The sequence below is a fragment of the Amphiura filiformis genome, chromosome 5 (assembly GCF_039555335.1).
Source record: "Amphiura filiformis chromosome 5, Afil_fr2py, whole genome shotgun sequence".
In the NCBI taxonomy this organism is placed as follows: domain Eukaryota; kingdom Metazoa; phylum Echinodermata; class Ophiuroidea; order Amphilepidida; family Amphiuridae; genus Amphiura; species Amphiura filiformis.
In genome coordinates, this window is record NC_092632.1 from 78,120,731 (window position 1) to 78,142,692 (window position 21,962).

Here is a 21,962-nt window from a genome sequence, read left to right on the forward strand (position 1 = left end):
TACAGCACATTTCAGTATTGATTGTCTATCATACCTAAATAGTCCTAAGCCTGAAATTCAAATAACTTTTCTTTGGTAAAGCCATTGGAATAAAAAAAATAATTGAGGTTAAATGTGTAAAGCATTCAGAGCCTCATCCATACTGAGGCTCAGCATAAAACAAGGGCTAAAAAAATAATTTTGTTTTCATGATCAGCAGATTCAAACTAACATAAAATATTTGAACATTTCTATTCATAGCATCACATTTGAGATGTTAATTTTGTGAACAACTGATTTGGTAAGATATCGCTTGCCATTTTATTATTTACTCTTGCTTTTTATTAATTTACATTACCTTTGTATCTCCTCTGCTAGCTCTGCAAACTGTACTGGCTTTAGAAATACAAATTTGAGGTATGCCAAAATAGGGACGGCGGTCCCAGATAGGTCATCCGAAGATATGAGACATACAAATTTTCAGCCTATTTTACAAGTTTACCTCAAATGACCTTTGACCTTAGTGTGTCACCTTGAACATTACATGAAAGTTCCCATAGTGTAGCTATTGCCGAGGTTATCATTATTATGTTTTGGATCCAATATTTTCACACACTTGGATTCATCAAAACATAATAATAGTTGCAATTGGATTTGAACTGTTCATGTGAGTCCATATCTATCATTTTCAGCCTTTTAACAAGTTGACCTCAAATGACTTTTGACCTCTGTATATGATCTTGAACACCGCCAGTACATGAAGGATCCCAGTGTATTAATGCCCCAAGTTTGGTTGCAATAAAATTTGAACTGTTCATGTGAAACCAAATTTTAACCAAAAGCCTTACATAATTGTTGACGGACACCGTACACCGGTAACTGACGGGACACACAAGTCCTGATGCCATAAGGTCTTTCCTTTGAACGACCTTAAAATAGCCTACAAACTTTAATGACTTTCCCACGATTAACTTGGCAGCCTTTCTTTTTATGGCAATGATTTATCATTACATTTTCATTTTTCACCCATCTCTAAATATTTTATAAAATGTTCACCGTAACAAGAACAGAAATTTTAAATTTTAAATTATCAAGCACTTCTACAACAGAAAATAAACTAATAATTTACCACTATTTCAGACAAGAATCTTCTTCATATCAGTTCTCCTCAGCAGAGCCTGTAATCTCCCGGACAATCAATTTCAAATACCATCATTCAACATACTACTACGTTAATGTTTAATAGAAAAAACATATTTTAAATACAAAAGGGAGAGCCTTATTGTATAGCAAGTTATTTTTGTAGATTTTAACAGAAGTTGCTTCATCAATAACGTAAAAGCTTGAAATTTAATATTTAAGAAGTACTTGGCATAATTATCAAGTCTACTTTTGAAAAGTAGTCACAAACAAGATGGCCAAAAAGTCATACAAAACCAACAAAAATCCACCCAAAATGAAACTTCTCAGCAAACAAGTTTGAAGGGCATTTTGAGTCACTTTTTGGTCAGCAAAATTTAATCAATTTCTGTGTATCTTGTTTTCAAAAACTTATTGTCACAAAAGCCACTGAAAAAAAAGAGCTTAAATAAAAAGCTCTAAAGTTGCACAAAGTAGCTAAAAGTCACAAAATTACTGTGATCACATTTGAGTTGAGGGACAAAACTGGCTACCAAATCGTGACCATGCTTGAGTTGAGGAATAAAACTGGCTACCAAATTGCTGATATGTCATCCCTGATCACAAATAAAATCCCAGCAGTATTTAATTTTACAAAAATAGGCTTGCTATAGTCTAAACGGTGATGATGCCTTAATATTTCATACTTTAAGACATGATGATCAACATCAACGTTAACCTATTACCAAAAATAAATTTTATTGTCATATAATTATACACATGATATCAAGAAAAATAACTGTCTTCTGTGGAATTTCACTTCTATTTTTTTTAAATACAATATAGAATTGCCTGGCCAGCAGTTGTGCAGTCAAGTATGTTTCAGCATCAGCCATGGCAATAACCCTTCGTACCTCAAGTAACCATTCGTAAAGTTGTGAATACCCAATACTAGACGAAGGGTCATGAAGTGTACCATTCGTAAGTTTAGTGAGATGGAATTTACGACTCGTCGTAAGTTACAAACGATTTTGAGACTAACGAAGCTTCGTAAAGTTGAGTGAAATGGACCCTTGATGCGCTGCACTGCAGCATGCATATGATAACACAACGTATAGTGTACTTTTGTAAGTTATTCCAAGCAAGTTGTTTTACTACACTAGCTTCCAGAGAAGAACAGCCCTCTTTTACGCCCATTGATGGGTGCGCCTAGTTAAAGAGCGACATAGATGGGGCTTTGTATTCCTTTGCTACCCTTCATGAGCGCCAAACGCAGCTTTGACATGTAATCGGCCAATCAGATTACACGTCTGTTGTCACGATTGAAGGATGATTCAATCAGTCAGTCGGGACCTAACTTCCGTGTTTACGCTACGTACACGGTAAATAGGTCAACCAAGGCTGTTCTTCTCTGAAAACAATTGTACAAGAAGTTCATAAACATGGAAGTTATATTATGGATAAATCTTATACTTTTATACATGGATAATATTTTTTCAACAATAGAATCATTAGGTTGTATATTATATTCATACAGGGAAATATTTTGTACTTTTGACAAATAAACAAGCGTAAAAAGGTGGTACATTACTGACTGTGTCAAATGAGGTATATTGCTGATAGCGATCGATAGGCAAGTGATGTATGCTGGGAAGGAAAAGGGCTCAAATTTGCGATCTCGGGCGACAAATTTGAGAGCTTTTGAGCCCTTTTCATTCCCAGCATGCATCACATTTGCTCATCGATCTCGATCAGCAATATACCTTATGAATGCACAATCATATAATTATTACATAGAAACAACTGAAAAGTGTTTTTGTTTCATAAAATAAGTAAATAAATTTGACTGAACAGATTGATCCCTGAGTAATCTGATTGATCAGTGACTTGCAGTGGTTTACTGACAGGGGGGATGGGGGGAGGAAACAAGTTTTGTGGGATAAACTGATCAAAATTGCCATTTTCATCGATCCATTGGTCATATAACCGATCAAAATTACAATAATTTTGGGTCATTTTAGCTTAAAAATTGCAAATTTTGTGTGCGTTTGTCCCGCCAAGATCATTATGGGAGCAAATCAGCAGGAACATTTTGCAATATTTCCTCCTTTGGACGTTTCAGCTGGTGCACTTCTGATCAATTGATAATGAATTTAGATTAAGAGGGGAGAGTAGTTGTGATCATGGCTGTACCTTAATACTGCTAAGAATACAGTGGTAGTTAACTTTGCTGTAGGATGGGGAAAAATTTGCTCCTGTGGAAAAAAAAATTAGCCAGCTCATAATTTCTGGACAAAGAAGTCACTGCTAATTGTTCTGGTTTACCCGAACAAAAAGTGGACAAGCTGATCTTGGCTACTCTATGGGGTGTCTTTGGCCACCATGGTTAGGAATTCTCTGTGAAGTGCAATGATCACATGTAACTGTGCTGTAAATCGATGGCATTTAAAACAAACCAATAATGATCCAACTGGCTGGCTAGTCAGAACTGGGGAGTAAGAGAAGAGAGAGAAAAAGCTACAGCCCTGGTAGTCACCTTGTGATGTTCCCATTTTCACATATCATTGGGCAATTCCAGCTGAAATCCATGCACCCCCTATGAAAGACATGACCTTAATCTCCTATACAGTGGGTGCAGATTTCAAACGGAGTCACCAATTCATGTAACCCCACTTGAAATTCAATTTAACTGGAATAGCCCATTATATTGATTAGTCAGATGGGGTCACCCCATCAGTCTGAAACACTGTCAGTCTGAACCACCGCTAGTCCGAATTTTTAGGGTTAGGTTTAGGGTTAGCGTTAGGTAAGCTTAAATTCGGACTAGTGGTGGTTCGGACTGACAGGGTGTGCCCATTCAGATGGAAGCGATGTGAAGGAGGCCGGGGGTACTCAAGTTTGGTTTTGGTAGGGACGTGCGCTGAGATTTTGGAAGTAGACCCATAAATATACCAATTTTTCAAGAAATTTGGACCCATTGATATACCAAAAGTCAAAATTTTCGGCCGAATTTACCCAAAATTGTCTTAGTTTTTACAAATTTTCCCAAAATTTTGGGAAAATTTTGAACATTTTGGCTAGATTAAGGAAAAATTGGGCTGTTTTCCCAAAAAAATTGAGAAACTTTGAAAAAAGGACCCATTCATATACCAAAATAAGCTTTGAAAAAGGGGCCATTGATATACCAGAAGGCTGAAAATGCTACCCATGTTTGCGGCACGTCCCCGTATGGTCATTTGTACTGAGTACCCCCCCACCCCGGGAAGGAGGCACAGGAAATATAAAATCACTTGTAATGGGTAGAATGAGCAATGTTCATTCACAAAGCCGACAAACCTCTCACTCATTTTTCTTTGGTTTCAAAATGTGGGAAATGTTTTGTTATAAGTTTCAAGTTTCGGAATAATTGTGGAATACGTTGCGCACTACCCAACTATAACCTGAACCCTAGAGTATGTGCATGCGGTAAATATAGCATTAAATTAATCAAATTAATTAACAGACATTTTGATTTCAAACTTAATTACAATCATTCAATTATAATTATTATTTTTGTAATCACACCATTTAATTGTCAGCTCTTATTTTAGATTATTAGGTTGACCTTTCAGCAAATTCCCATCTACAATTATATTATATAAAGACAAAATGTGGGATTAGCCACCCAAAAATTACTCATTAATTCACATGTAAACCCAGGCCCGTATAGCCAGGGGTGCATGGGGCGCAACACAAATGCTAATGGCTCACTTTTTGATGGACATTTGCTAATATAAGCCCTATTCACCCATTGCATGGTTCCGCCATGTGCAAGGAGAGCCTCAATCAGGCAGCATGCATGAATGGGAATTGAATCATTCATATAACACTGTGTAAAGTTATGTAATTCTTCCTTTCATGTCATGCCAGTTTGAGGCTCTCCTTGCATCATGGCGGAACCATGCAATAGGCGAATTGGTTCCACTAGCTGTCATAAGTCAAAATGTTCAAAAACAGACACAAAAGAACAATTTTGACGGTAACAGTCAAAAAAGTCCACTTTGTTTTAATGCAAAATTCTTTATTACATAAAAAAATCCTCTTTTTGGAAGTTCCACATTCCCCAATATCTCCTGGCTATGGGCCTGTGTACGATTGTGTTCAATTTTCAAGATACTCTACACCACTGGCCTGTAGCAAAATTACAGATACATCATAGTCATAATTTGCTTGTCATAACAATTGAATATAAAATCTAGAAACACTGATGAAACTAGTAGTTTCATCAGTTTCTTTGTTTGTACTGATCAAAACTTTGAGATATACAGCTGGATACATTATATAAAAAGTAGAGCCCAATGAGTTTGCTGACAAGTATAACAATAGTCTATTGTACTACCGTAATAAAAACTTGATAGTTAGCATATGTGCTTACTATCGAGCGCTTTTGAAAATTGTACCAATGGCACGACGCTTAGCCTCACTGAGCTAATGGGGTTGAGACACAAATTTGCAGGTTTACTTGTTCGAAAATAGCTATGTGTATGAATTATTAGCTCAAAACCCTTTATACTTTTGTGGATGGGGCACTTCATGTTTGCATGTTTTAAAAGCGCTCAATAGTAAGCACATATGCTAACTATCGAGTTTTTACGGTATTGCGTTCAAACACAATTAGTTCAGGGTGCTAAAAATATACCATTTTGGAGGCAAAAATGCAACTTGATTTTAAATAAAAATCACAAAAATATGGGTTTTTTCCCTGCAGATTTGATCTATTTTTCCCAGCAGATTTGGAGAATCCCTGAACCTACCAACAATCATTTGTGGTTGATTATGTATATATTTTTTAATGAAAAACATTGTCAAAAATGACTCTTCAGTAGAGTCCAAAGGGCAAAGTGTATTTGATACTCAATTAAAATGGTACAAAATATATTGGTTTAGGATGCATCTCTACCATTTACATAGAGTAAGGAGTAAATATAAATTTAATGCAACTTTACCTTTTTTGAATCCAGCTTAAAAATTGTTTTGTAATGTTTTTCCACTTTGGAAAAAAATGGTCCTAGCATTTGACTCTAGATCCAGGGACTCATCGAATCCATGCAAAGTAATGTAAATCACAAAAAAGAAATAAATATAAATTTTTTTTTTTGATTTGGCCCCAAAGATAAAAAAAAATTGGGAGCCAAAATTTGTGATTTACTATGCAAATAACACAACTGCGTATTTGCAGTAGGCCTAAATTAGTTCCACCAAATTATTGAGCCTAATGTGTACAGGGAAAATACTATAAATTTGGGAACAATGCCACCTTGATACATCCCATTATATTAAGAATGTACATTTTTTGATGCATATAAAGAACGCATTGGCTGCATAGAAGGTAAAAACTAGTACAATAACCTATGGAGATAATAACTTATCATCCCTGGGCAGGAAAAACCTCTTATGTGTCACTGGCCCCTGAACATGTTTAAAGCAAAACCTCCTATATAACCTTTTGGCAGTTTTGTTTTAAACATGTTCAGAGGCCACAATCACATAGGAGGTTTTTCCTGCCCAACGACGTTATCTCACTCTACCAGTCATTCATATCGGAATGGTATCCAAGTCTTACATAGAAAACAGAACAGACATTTCTTTGGGGGGAAAAAAATCAACATTCATTGGCCTTCATTATTTAAAAAAATATCCATATTTGACAGCTACTTTCAAAAAAATGTCCATTCTGGAGACTTGGGTAACCATGGTGACGAAGTTGTCTATAGCTAGCTAGGCAGCACATCCTTGACGGCTTTTGGAACTTGTGAGAGGAAGAATTGATGATTGCGATATGCAGCAATCACACCACCGGTGTTCATGTGTTTGACGTCTTTGTGATAGATGTAAGTGTTGCCATGTACATCTGTTAATTTACCTGGGCAGAAAATCAAAGCAAAAAAAAAATGGATTTGAATAAACAGAAATACTCATTTAGTGGGTTTTTAGCGGGTTCGCCGTCGGACAAGTTTAGAACTGTCAAGCTTTCGTCAGGAGTAGCTCTGACTTCTTCAGGACAAAGTACCTAAGAATGAGACATGTAGACCGCCCTTGCCCATTGATGACTCTGAAAAGAGCCGTTCAATGAAGACTGCCCCTTGTCAACAGAGAACAAGCAGATCTCGCCTATCTGCTAATATAAAGATTTTGGTGGCTCTGAAAAAAGTTGTTCACTGAAGACTGCCCCTTGTCAACAGAAAACAAGCAGACCTCGCCTAACACAATTCTCTTTACTCACTTAAATTCATTTAGAAGCAGCATTGTGCATTCACTTGGATCAAAGTACATTGTCTGTGTAATCCATGTGGGTGGGAAAGTAGGTTCAGACCTGCCAACCTACCAAAGTCAGGAAAGAGGGACATTGAGGCCAAAACCTTGTACATGTACACAAACCAGGTACCAACAAATTCAAAGACTTGAGGTGTGTAATACTTTCAGAATTCAGAGAAGGTTTTACAGGTCTAAATTAATCACAATAGACTAAAGAGAATGCTATAGCAAAATTTTAAAGAGAAATTTGCATCATTTTCTGCTGTTCTTAAATTTAAATTTGCCATCACCGAAATTTTCAGAAAGCAGGACTGTCCCTCTTTTTCACTTTGGAAAACCCCAAATGAGGGACAGTTGGCAGGTCTGTAGAATCAGGGCAAGATGCCTTAGCATGATTAGTCAATCAATTACTGTAGCAGGGCAATTAACATCCATTTCACCTAAGCATTTATAATCACCAATAAACACTTATTAGCATCTCTCACTATTTTCAATATGTCTACTAAACAAAAGTAGTACTGCTAACTTTGGTTAAGCATATCTCTTGTTATAACGATTCCTATAAATTATTGTTGTACTTACCTCCAACAGCATGCAGAAGAGCTTCCGGTGCACAAGTATCCCACTTCTTACACCCTTTACTTGCAAAAATGTATGCAGTAGCTCTACCCTCGAGTAGCAATAATACCTGTGATCATAGGAAAATATGTGTACCTTTATTACTAACACCAAATAAAACACATCATGGACTTCATAAAAATGCATTATATTTAAACACTTTCTGAAACTCCAATTGGTCCTGGTGGTACCACATGAAACAGTGTAATTTTAGTTGTTGTTTGCTTTTTTCATGGTTTTAGCCAAATTTGTAAAAAACTCAATTTCAGCGTTAGTGGTCTATTCCAGTTGAAATCCACACTACCACTGTGGAAGATTTTGGAAATATCTTCCACTGTAGGGAGTATGCTTTTCAAATGTAATTGGTCAAGGTGAATCATTTTGTAACCCATATTCCCCCTGTATTATGGCTTTACCTATATCTTCCACAACTGGAGTGAATGTTTCAAATGGATGTTAATTTGAAACTCATATAATAATTATAAATAAATAAATATAGATATTTATACAGCGCTTTATGCTGTAAACAGCCTCAAAGCGCTTTACATTTCTGCCATCATTAGAATATGTCGGAACAACGTTTGCAGCCTACAAATGGCGCAAGGTTCATCAGTACAACGACTGTGACTACCCCTAACAGCTTCCTATTGCACCTGGGTGGGGTGAGGCAAGCGAGGCAAAGCACTTTGCCCAAGGGTGTAACACGGTGGTGGGACGGAGACTCGAACCCACGCACATCGAGCAAACTCTCAGATTATGAGTCCAAGGCTGCAACCACTGAGCCACCGTGTCCATATTCCCTCTGTGGAAATCTTTGCGTAAAACCTTCCACAGGGGTATTGTGGATTTTAAATGGAAATACCCCCAACTACCTTCAGGTTCATTCTACCATCACAAGCAACTACAAACAAAACTTACCTTATGTCCAGCACCACCGACACGTAACACCTCGTCCGGTTTCATCGCATCAATGGCGTCCTGTACTTCTTTGGTTCCATGCGATCTCGTTGTTGTGATCACACGCTTTGGATTCTCTTTGTGTTCATAACCGAAAGCTCCTAGTTCCAGCATACCCCACATGGTGCGACCTATACAAGAAGAGCTTGGGTTAACTGCTGACGGATATTAAGAGTTGATGTAATGGCCAGGTGCAGATGAATGGAAAGATGGAAGAAATAAAGAGTATGGAAAGGCAGCTGTTAATGCGCGCATGAGGTAGTACAGATGTATGTTATAGTAATTTGCTGTAAACCTCTGAAGAGAGCGTACTTCCGCGATTTTGACCAGGCATAACTCATGACGAGTACGGTGGCGGAATTAGCAACGCGTAAATCACACATACTACGTTTCAGAGGATTACAGCAAAATACTTGAGATAGATTATTTCAGGGACTGCCTTTTGGCATTATATAGTTCTCCTGGAGACTTCAAGGAGAGCTGTTTGGAGCTTTTACAATAGAATGTAAGGAGAGAATGGTCAACTTAGGAGAGCTAAAAATTACTCTCCTATATCAGATTTAATGAGAGCAGTAGAGAGCGATTGCTCTCACTCTCCTCAAAAGGCAGTCCCTGTTATTTGGATGAGCAGTAATTTCAATTTTGCTAAGAAACAGGATTGTTATGCAGGAAATGTTAGTGTTTGCTCTTTCAATCATTACCAATACCATGTACTGTTCAGCAATAGAAAGGACAAATGTTGTTACACTAGCACACTCGTTTAAGGTAATTCCAAGGGTGTGCCTGCTCGTAAACCTTCAAACACACAGAGCTGCCAACCTTCTAAAACACTTTTCAGTATTTCAAAGACATAAAATCAGTATTTTCCATACACAATCAGATTTTCATACTTTCATAAGTATTTGAAAAGAGCATTCTTTATTATTTTCAGTAAAATCAGTACACAACACTGAAAATGAGTTCAATTTGCATCTTGGAGACGGAGTGGCTGAAATGTTCCAAAAAAATATGCTGTTTACATGTTTTTGGTGTAAAGCTGTTGGTTTTGAGCTCCCAAAGTTCCCACCTTGTTGAGCATACCAATCCCTCTGCAAAGAGTTTAGAATAGTCCACATATTGCTTGTAGATTAGTTGCATTTATTTAATTCATCCTTTCATTTCTGAACCAAAACTAAGCTCTACTTAGTGAGATTTATGGTATTGGCACTTTGAATTTTATGAAATGCAATGTAAAATGAGTTGTTAGTTACACACAGACATGTTCAATTCTCCTGTACCATATTCATTCCATTAAGCATCTTGGATGCTTCAGCAAGTCATTTTTGGTGGGTGCTTATTTTGCTGAATCATAAAACCTACTGAATTTCAGACACTTATTTTCAACATCAATTAAGCATTATTACGAATAGTTATTAGTGGACAGTTTTGAAATTTTTTCATACTGAATTACTTTAACTCGACTCGGAATTAATTAATTGGGCGAGTGCTAAACATTTTTTGTTTTGCAAGATGAAAAGCCACTGGGTGGATGCTTATAAAGGCATTTTATTTTTTCTCATTCATAGGATTTGATTTGTTCGAAATTGACAACCCTGGATAACCCAAGAAAGCCTCTTGTAAAGCTTATTTCTGTTGAGGTCCATTCGAACACCGGGATGGGTTGGAACAGTCTGGAGTTAACACAATATTCTCTCCTGGTTCTTTTCCCTGCTCTAAATGTACCACAGGAGAGCGGAAAATTGAGACTTTTCTTTTCCTAGTTACCCCAGTAAGTTTTCCACTGCTGGAAATCAAACCTGGAACCAATGGAATGAATACAGTACTTCCGTTTTCTGTAGCATGAAAATATTATTTTGATGGATTTTTAGCATATCATAGCCAAAGCCAACTGATTGGCATCGTCTTAAAAATGTCCAATTCTGCCATTTTATCACATCATATATTTAGGTGCTGAAATCACAAACTGTGAACATGTAGTGGCAATACCTTAAGGGATCTAAAATGAGCGTTTATTGCGTTTCGACAGTATTTTTTGTGCGGGACATGAGAGCACCTCGGACCTATCGAATTGCATTTTGAATACGAAGCATGTCTTTCTGATATCAAATAATTTTCATTTTTGAAAATCACAATATAATACAAATTTTATGACAAATTATAAAATTTGATATTTTTCAAATTTTTGATATATAACAGTCCTCGAAGTAAATTATATAAATCTAATGATATATTCTTAAAGTGTATGTAGCAGGGAGGAAAAGCCGACGGTCAATTGAAAATTTTGACCTTTCATATTGAAGATATGGATTTTTTTCCCCAAAAGACCTAATTTTTTTTGGTGTTTTGGGAAAAAAAATCCATATCTTCAATACGAAAGGTCAAAATTTTCAATTGATCGTCGGCTTTTCATCCCACCTACATACACTTTAAGTATAAATCATCAGATTTATAAAGTTTACTTCAAGTACTGTTAAATATCAAAAATATCAATTTTAATGATTAAAATGTGTATTAAATTGCGAATTTCAAAAAATCAAAATTATTTGATATCAGAATGACATTCTTCGTATTCAGAATGCAATTCGATATGTCTGATGTGCTCTGATGTCCCAAAATAAATACTGTCCAAACGTTCATACCCCAGTTTTAAGGGTATTACACCCTCGATAAATTTGTGTCTATTTTGGCATTTTTCTCAAAAACTAATAACACAGTGGTAACAAAAGTTATATATATCATAGGGCAAGGAATCCAATTACTACAGTGGAATTTGAGTGACCCAAGACAATCGCGTCGTTATTTATGATACAAAATAATGTACCGCTAGGATGTACTTTTATTTCCTATTATATATACTGAACCGCTTGTCTTGAGTCACTGAAATTTCAGTGTAGTAATTGGATTCCTTGCCCCAATAATATACATAACTTTTGTTACCAGTGTGTTATTATTTTTGAGAAAAATGCAAAAATAGTCACAATTTACCACAGGGGTGTAGTACCCCCTTAAAATGTGAAAATACATGACCTAATGATGTAAATAAACACAAGTTTGATATTGTCAAAATTAGTTTTCAGATATATTAGTAAATGTAGTCAGGAAAGCATCAAACCATGACCCATAGAAGTTTATTAGTGAGTATTTAGTGGACGGTAAATAACCAAGGCACTCAATTATAGCTTTCAAATGAGCCTGTAGCAAAGTAATGGTTTATTACTTGGTTCATCAGCTCTGCTTTGGCTTCAATTTAGTTTTTGTCTCAAATGCAGATCTGCCAACATTGGAATATGTAAATGCAGATGATTTCTGCGAAGTGTAAAAAAAGCTTAGGATGTGGCACTCTTGCGCTAAGGGTAGCGCGGCCCTTGCGTGGGATCAGCACCCCCGAAAGCTCCTGGATGTTAGCTTTTTGAGACCCTTAAAAATGCCTTTCCAAGGCTATTCAACCTTATTTTTTTGCAAAAGGACAGGACAGTGGGCGTAAACTTGATTTTGTTTTGAATTTTTAGCTGTAAATGCAGAAAATTTAGCCAGATGGCTGTAAATGCAGAAGATTTAATATGTTTTGCAGAAGACAGAAGATTGTCAGCAAATGAGGAAGTCTTCTGCAGGATCAAGAAGGGTTGGCAGCTCTGCAAATGCTACACCAGGCATATTCTCCAAAGCCACTACAAGCTATGTAATTGCCCACACAGAATGCAACATAACTCTGATTGGTTTGGCACCCACAACCTCTTGAACAGGAGTGTTTCATTTCAACTACTCCACCAGCCATACTGCTGCAAGGCTTTACAATGCAATTTAATGCCCAACCAGAAAGCAACCCAGCTTGGGTTGGAACCCACCACCTCTTGAGCATGGGTGTTTGGTCTAATCTGCTCAACCAATTATCATTATAAATGATTCTAAGTACATGTAAGTTGATATTCATTAAATAAAATAATTGGGGTATTCCATTTAAAATCCACACTACCCCTGTGGAAGAATTGGGAAATATCTTCAACAGGGGGAGTATGGATTTCAAATGAAATTAACATATCAGGCAGCTCTGTTTCAATTTCATACACCACCTTAGAAAGATTAGACCTGAATTTTCCACAGAGGGAGGGTGGGTTTCAAATGGAATTGCCTAATATGTTCATTCCATTTGAAACCCATACTCCCCCTGTGGAAGATATTTCCCAAATCTTCCACAGGGGTAGCGAGGATTTCAAATGCAACAGCCCAATGGACAAACTTTGGTGTTTGAGCACCGCAACCACAGAATTAACGACAGAGAATCCGGACTCGACCACCATCTTGATACAGGCATGGAGCAAAAATTGGGGTATTCGATTTCCCTTGGAATGCACTTGAGGCATTCGTTGTCATGCAAGCGCGACATGGATGAAGGGCGCATTTGAGAGATGCTCTTGATGCGACCTGCATGCGAGTACCAAGATGCTTCAGATGAGACGCAGAATTGTTTTCGTTCGTCTCCGCGCACCGTCGGCAAGGACCTGAATACCCCAATTTTTCTCCCCATAGCTGACGGCGCGATATTACGTGGCAGTATAGGGAGTTCCGGTTCTCCTTCTATAATTCTGTGACCGCAACCCAGAACCGTAAGTAGGGGTGGCTTTACAACTGCATAGGAATATAATGCAACCCAAGTGCATTTGTCCTTTCAAATTTTGAATCAAGAATCCGTATTTACCTTGAGGTGCATCAGGACCAGCCTGATAATTATAATATGGTTGATGTATTACTCCTGCTACTGCAGTGCCATTCACTGCAATACCTATAAGTACTGTCACATGATCATACAATCCTGTAAACATACAAAACAGACAAAAACACTTGATGAATAAAATATCAATGTTTATTTTCCATAAAATTTTAAAAAACATCAACAAATAACAGCACAATAATATCGCCTCATGTGAAGCGCATTTTGCTGCTTTGAACCTGGTCAGTCTTACTTCAGTCACAACTGAGTGCAAATTCCAAAACAAACAATTTGATGTATGCTATCACTTGTTATACAGGGTGTATCAAAATAACGCATACAGAGTTTGACAAAATGCCACTTAGAATTAGATTAAAAAGTATGAGGTATTTACTAAATTATTTTGACCAAATACCTCATGCTTTTTAATCTAGTGGCATTTTTGAAACTGTATACTTTATTTTGATACACCCTGTATATTCCATCCTATGTCCTCACTCTATCACTGCCTCTAACAGTTTGTTAGAGTTGGCGACTATTTGTCGCCAATAGTCGTTAGTCGCGACTATTACTGATAGTCGCGACTACGACTATTGAAAACCAAAAGTCGACTAATGCAAGTATATTTTTGTGTTAAAAAATTACTTTAAAAGTGCCAGTTATTCGCACCAAAACCAACCAAATACTAACATATAAACTGCGTAAAAATGTGAAAAATGTTAGTCATTGTCTTACCAATAGTAACACTAACCAACAAGTAATCATAATGTCCATAAATCATCATTAAATTGGTGTTATTGACTTGTTGTCGAACTACTTTCCCACAAGATAAAAGCCGTTAAAAACTCAAATTACTTAGAACTGTCGAACATCTCATTATGATTATAATTTATGCAGCGATAACAGGTGTAGCAGCGTCATAGCGTGCATGTACAGACCCAGGTTGGGTGTTTGTACCAACTACTGAAGGTATGAGATTATTTCAACTTTGGAAAGAAACAGCGAGAACTTCCGAGAAGTGTTTTCCAAAAGGGAAAATTTAGAAAAATATTATTAGATTAGAAGTACTTTTCACGTAATTTCAAAAAGCTATGTTTATTGTGGTAACAGAATATTTAGAAAGCAACAGGAAAATAAACAAATTAGCTGACAAACAGTCGTAATGTTGCAATGCCACCCCTGTAGCGACAAATGCAGTAGTCTAGATGAGGTCAGGTGACGTAGGTCGGAGGTGAAAGTTAATCGGACATGCACGATGCAACACGTTCATGGTCATACCATGGAAAATATGCACTGCCGTGCCGGCATGTTTACATATTTTCATGCACAGCAAAACATGGAAACGAGCGAAGATCGCTATTGGAATATTGAAGGTTTGAGAAATTATATGAAGTTTCTTGTGCTGTTGCTGGAAAGTGGCAAGTGAATTTAATTGAACAGAAAAGTTAGGCCTATATTACAGCATTTTACAGTCAAATATTTGCATCGCAAAGCGTGCGATACAGTGTAGCAATTTGTATCGCAACAGTGCTGGTTTGTGTAGCAAACTGTGATGCGATGCCGGCAATCACGGGTCCTGTAATCATGCATTATAAATACTAAATTGCCACCAATCTTTCACCCGATTTTTCAGTCCAATTTTAACCACAGATAGTCGCGACTATAGTCGTAGTCGCGACTATTTGCTGCCGACTAGTCGACTAGGAAAAAAGTGATAGTCGCCCAACTCTACAGTTTGTCACTTTTCATTCCTGCAATAGGCCAATCAATTAAGACTTCCTTGGACTAGGGCTGTAAGTTGTTTCAAATCAAAATTTATGGTCCAATTAGTGATGAGGTCACCTTTGCATACTGTACCTATAGGTTATTGCAATCTATCATTATGCTAAATTCACTTGTGAAAGAAGCATGTGGACTGCTCAGTGTAACAAGTGGGTAAGTGCAATAGCTGCCATGTGTAGATGAGTACAATGAATATACTGTGTGTCAATTGCCAAATGTTCACAGGGCAGCTATTGCACTTACCTACTTCTGGCACTGAGCAGTCGATGTATTCACACCTACTCTAATAACTACATATATGTACAGCCCAATTCCGCAATTCAGAGACAAGGGTATCTTTGAACTGAAAATCTGGGGATCAACAAACAAACTACAAACAAATTTTAGATGTGAAATTAGACATTTCTTAGCTATATGTACTGACTAAAAAGACATGCCCTAACCCCTACTCCCTATGCAATGTGTAAATTGACTATAATCCCATCTTATTCTTGTATATGTTTTCTATTATTAAATACAAAGATGAGATTTTAGATGAATGACGTAGGTGACTTTTACCAGTTATGCAGCTCAGTGGAGAGTTGATTTACACGCTATAGCCTGTAGCTATAAAATAAAAGTCAGCTTAGTATGACGCGTTTACTGCTATCAACAGTGAAGCTGATTCTAAAATACCATACGAATCTCACTTACACATAAAACACTTTTGTTAACAGAGGTATTGTTAGCCTAAGGGACCATTCACAAACACTTGTTAGGGGGGGCCTGATGCAAAAAGGGGGGCCCTGAAAATTTGTGACCCTCTTAAGGGGAGCCCTAGCCTTTTGGAAACGCTCACTTCATTGGACATTAATGATGATGAATGCTCCTGACATCTTCTCACAACCCAAATCATTGTAGCTATACCAGGGTATGTGTTCCCTTTATAGCTTTAAAATTATAGTAGTATATCTTCCCTAGTTGATGATGAATCAATTTGACATTCTTTTATCCTCATAACTATTGACATGATGACATCTATTGCACAAATATTTTGTGATTTAGGATCTTGAGTTTATCTTATCAATGGCTGAGTATGCATCACTGAAAATTATTGTTGCTTATTTTTGTAACGCAATGCTCAAATGGTTACATTACGAACAGCAATGACAGAAATGGTAAACACCACTTAATTTGCAGATGCCGTTGTTGGACTGCTAACTTGCATTTCCTTCCTATATACAGGCTGTACCTCAATGACTCAATATGAACACAGGCTTAGGCCAAAAAGAAAAAAGTTGTTTGCTTGCCCTCATCCGACTGACCGTCTCGGCAGTCCCGACCGTAGAACTTTTTTTTTTGAAAAAGTTTTTTTTGCAATTTTCTCAAAAATGTCATGTATTTTTCGTCTGAAAAACTGATGATTTAAAAGAAACGTTGTAAAATACTATTTCCTGCATGTTTACGTGTCCGGCTGTACCTGACTGTCGGGTTCCGCAATTTCGTATACCACCTCAGCGTCTAAGCTCTAATACAACTTGCTATCCACATCTGCACATTTCGGACGGCGCATCTAGGGATGAGTTTATTTACAGGCAAAATATAACCGTGCATATCGTGCAAGAATGGATACAATATAGCAGATGTTAAAATATGGTTAAAGTAGATCAAATTTGAAAACAGTTGTACCAGATATTCATTTCTTGTTTATAAATATTTAAATTCATGATTTGTTCAGATCGACAAGGAAGTAACATTGCACTATTTTTTTCCCAACTTTTATTAAGAGCACAAATCGCTCGGTATAAATATGATTTCACTTTAAACATGGCGGACACAACACGAGTAGCGCTATAGCTGTACTGGTGAAGCAATGGACCGAACACGCTGATTAATATGATAGGAAGTTTTGAAAAGCAGAAAACACTAGGAGAATTGTACACTTCATTAAACGTAGGCCTACATGTAGAAGAGCTACAATTGTTTAAGGTGCAAGTGGCGAGCACAGATGCTGGACCATGGCTTGATGTTGGTATTCGCCATGTCTGTTTCTGGGAAACAGGGAAAGAAAAAAAGAAAAAAAACTTTTCCCGACCGACCAACCCAATTTTTAAAATCCATTCGAGGGCAAGCAAACAAATTTTTTTTGGCCTTAACGCGCACAGCCACTATGTACTATGCACGATCCTGGAACCTAGGATTGAGAGCAGATATCAGGCCCGGGGATGATCCCCCTTTTTTTTTAAATAGCTCTGACATTTACTGTGCACAGGGTTGACTCTTCTGTGCATGAGACCACCAGCTTCATCTAAGGACCAAGGAAGACACCATCATCTGTCAGACGTCTATCGGCCGCTCATCGGGTCACATAATTGGGGTCTATTCCCTGGGTCATGTGACCGGTCAAACAACGTCCCCGATAACAACTGAAGAAGAGTTTCACTGATGTGACTCAAAAATTTTTGTTAGTAGAAACTTTGCTTGTGTGAATGCCTTACCTGTAATTGTAAAATCTAGTTTTTTGACATATTTCAAGTAAAACATGTTGAGAACAATTTTTCAATTACAGTGACAACAGGAAATGGGACACACTCCGAGAAGATATCTTACGCTTCCCACAATGCATTTCTTCTATTTCAATTTTCTGTACTGATTTGCAATCTAGTGCAACATGAGGAGATGTACCTCAATGAACAGAACACATCCAGATATGGTAAAATATGTTTATTTTTTGACTATCGACCCATGTTTAGCCAGTCTATTCTCAACATCAAAACAAAAGGAACCTATTGGTACAAAGTAATAGCAGATTTGATGTAATGAGGTGATGCATCATTTTGCAAAGGATTCTGGGATGGGTAAGATATCTTCTCGGGGACACATTTACAACATGCAATCGTGACATGAACAATACATACAGTCAGACACCTTTGGGATACAAGCTCTTTATGCATCCACTAACAATTTCTTGATTGATGAAATTTGTATATTCATATATGTATCTGTACTATAAAATGAAGACTTGTCTGGATGACGACAATCAATAATATTGTGAGATTGGATTTGGATTTGAAACACACCAACTGGGCTATTCCATTTGAAATCCACACTACCCCTGTGGAAGATTTAGCTAAAGTCTTCCACAGATGGAGTAAAAATTTCCAATAGAATAGATAGTTGGGTAGCTTCCATTTGAAATACTCACTCCAGTTGTGGAAGATATAGGTAAAGCCATAATACAGGAGGAGTATGGGTTTCAAAATGATTAACTCTGACCAATTACATTTGAAAAACATAATGCCCTTGTGGAAGTAGTGTGGATAACAATTGGAATAAACCAATTCACCTGTTCTAATTTTGGAACAAAAACTCAAGCTGTCTGGATGACAAGATCCCATAACCAATATTATGAATTTGGGTTTGGATTAGAAATACACCAATTTTATGTCTGTTTTAATTCAAAATGAAAACTTTTCTGGATGACACGTTCGGATAATCAACATTTTGAGCTCGTATTTCGATTTGAAACATCCAAGTTTTAAAATTTGTATGGTAGTTCAACTCCTAGATTTTATCAAGGGGATTTCTGGTACAGAATATGAGATAACGAAATGCTGGTATAGAATAGAGCCTAATAAAGATCTCACCTTCTCTTCTTAGGATCTTGATCATCTTATTCTCTACTGTTGTCTTGGTAACATAAAACTTTGAGTCTTCTGTATACATCCCAGGGCTGCCAATAAGCCACACATGGCAGGGGTGGTGTTTACTTGTTTAGTTCCTTGACTAACTATAATATTTTGCTGTAAACCTTTAACGAGCACATGCTACCATGATGTTGCAAAGTCTGAGTTAACAATGCGTATGGTGCAAAGTTGATTCATAAATTTCCACTCAGCAATACCAGATCGCCTCAGCAGCCAATCAGAGACAAGTGTGTTTCAATACAGTAAATATGCGATACACGCTTAAAATAGCTCTCGTCCAAAGTTTACAGGAAAAGAGTACAGTATATCTCTTACTAGAATTTATAAGTGCTGTATAATCTTGACAAGATCTCTTTGAACCCCTTTTCTTTGCACTATTCATGATGTGGCAACTTACTGCTCTGCGTACTGGTCATAGGCTTCATAATTAAAAGTCTTTCAAGATTTAAAAATATAAAAATTTTGAGATATTTTCTCAAAATACCAAGAGCTATCATAAGAACCGCTGAACCAATACTAGGCTTGTTTGTACTCATTTTAATGCATTTTTCATGCTCATTCCAAATATGGTCATGAAAATTGAAAACTTTGTTGTCTGCATTCGACACCCGAGTTAATGAAGAATTCAGAGTGATGATGCTCAAAATTATATGCCATTATCTTACCTTGTGTATATTCTTTTGTACCATCCACTGGATCAACCCAAACTACCACCTACAGAGGTAATAATAATATGTAAGTAAGATTAAATGTAACAATTCATTGTGCTTGTTTTTCTTTTACCCTTTACAACGCCACTGTAATTGGTATTTTGAGCAGCACAATGGTCGATTAAAAGTGACTATAAAATATCCTGAACACTACGCAGACTCACTAATACATGGTAAGTGCTTAACATACTGTATACTCAGTTACTCTGATATAATATTAAACAGTACATGACTTCAAGGTGCATGGTCCGATTGTATAGTGTTTTCTATCTCACATTGAGGCCCATCACCCAAACATTCTCATTCCAGGTTTTGAGATAAATTTGTCCAACGGTTAGAGAATAAACGATAGGAATTTTTATTTTGACTATCCTCTACCGTGTGATAGACGACAGGCTGCGCCGGCATCCACTACTCAAAATATTGGACCTGCCTGTCGTCTATCATAGGTAGAGGATAGTCAAAATAAAAATTCCTATCATTTATTCTCATTCTTAGTCAGTTAAATATTATTTTAATAACTGTAAACTATTTTTTAAAGCAAAAATTAAGTTACCGTCATAAAACTCCCCTTTTTCTAAAATGAACGAAACTTGTTTACAACTTCACATCTTTTGTTGCGCGTACTGCTAGCGCGTGAGAGTATTCCACACTGCGTCTACGCATACAACGCGATACATACGCGCACCTCTATTAGCATGTTACGCGTTATCAACACTCATGATGACGTGGGGTCGTCTACAGCCTGATAGACGACACCCAAAATTATCCAATCAGATTATGTGTCTACGTAATAGACCACTCCCACTGACTAAGAATGTGGAATCTAGATGCAAAAATGGTTAGGAACATTGTACATTGATATTATGAAAAGATAATAAAAATCTGTTGCTTACATCTTCCAGTTTGACATCTTTATATTTATCAGGACACTGAGCCTTCAACACATCTGCAAAATCACCCATTTCTAACAGATCCTCTGGCACTTGTTCCTTTTCTGATTCCTATAGAAAAAGAAAATATACGATTAAAAATCACAATTCTAAAAAATCTAAATCAAAATGAAATTGTCGCCTGCATAAATATCGTAAGTTACAGATAGAAATTATATGCTACACACACCCCCACCGATACTTGTCAAATGTGTACATCGGGGACATCTGTGTGTAGCATCTGTCTGGGACTATCCAACCACAACTATGATATGTTGCTATGCATGTGTGGATATCCCCCACTTTGCTGGGAAAAAATATGTGTGTATCCCCAGTTAGAAAGTATGGAATCATGTGTGTATTCATCTGATTCTGTACTATAGGGGATCTTGCCACCCATATGTCTAACTAATGCCTTTAGCGCCCTTTTTAGGGGTTATATATCCCCATTAGCATAGTAAGAAAATCAGAGATATCCCCGTTTGCAGGCATATCCCCAGTTTATCGGATGGGATGGAAATGTATCCCCGTATCACACATTTTACAAACGCTCAAGTTTAACCTCAAATTGACCAAAATTTAGTTTTCCTTTTTTAATTTAGCAATATATAAAATCTTTGCTCAAGTTACTCTTTGAATATATAGTTTTAACTTTTCTACAGATAATACTACATTGTACATGAAGTGTACACATGTTAACCTGTGCTATTATCTGAGGTCAGCTTTGAGTTTTCATACATTTCAGAGCAGGTACATTATAATAATACTTGAAGAAAACACAAATTACAACCAAATATAAATTGACCAAGCACCAAGAACATGGGATGCAGTGTTAACAACCCAGCTTGTTGTAAACCCGCATTATTGCGGAATTCAATGGAAGTCAAGAACATCAAAATTAAAACTCGGCAACAATAATTGGCAATGTACTACGTTACGTATAATAACAGTCATTGGTTGCAAAAGTTCGATAGAAAAGACAATTTATAACATCATTAATTCTTGGGATTATAATAACATAACTTTCAATTTTAATAAATCTGTATTCATATTAGTATTCACAGGCTCAGAGCATATAGCATTTCAGGCTTTTTGAGCAAAGACACCTGTTCACAATGACAAAAGTAAATTCGTAGTCACATTTCATTTCATTTTGTTGTTTTTTGTTGACAGAAAC

General features: G+C 36.8%; 1 protein-coding gene across 3 annotated transcripts in view; it reads right to left on the reverse strand.

Annotated features, from left to right (window-relative positions):
• Positions 1-5,565: 5,565 nt before the first annotated feature.
• Positions 5,566-21,962, reverse strand: part of LOC140153770 (3'(2'),5'-bisphosphate nucleotidase 1-like) — a 34,233-nt gene continuing 17,836 nt past the window's right edge. Inside the window, exons 3-8 of one of the 3 annotated variants that reach the window (XM_072176623.1) lie at positions 20,750-20,857; positions 19,809-19,857; positions 13,664-13,777; positions 8,929-9,122; positions 7,975-8,080; positions 5,566-7,000 (exon numbers count right to left, since the gene is read on the reverse strand). In XM_072176623.1, coding sequence (XP_072032724.1) covers positions 6,852-7,000; positions 7,975-8,080; positions 8,929-9,122; positions 13,664-13,777; positions 19,809-19,857; positions 20,750-20,857 — 720 coding nt within the window. In that variant the 3' untranslated portion in view covers positions 5,566-6,851. Of the gene's footprint in view, positions 7,001-7,974; positions 8,081-8,928; positions 9,126-13,663; positions 13,778-19,808; positions 19,858-20,749; positions 20,858-21,962 lie in introns of all 3 variants that reach the window. The other 2 variants (XM_072176622.1, XM_072176625.1) reach the window with 2 other exon arrangements.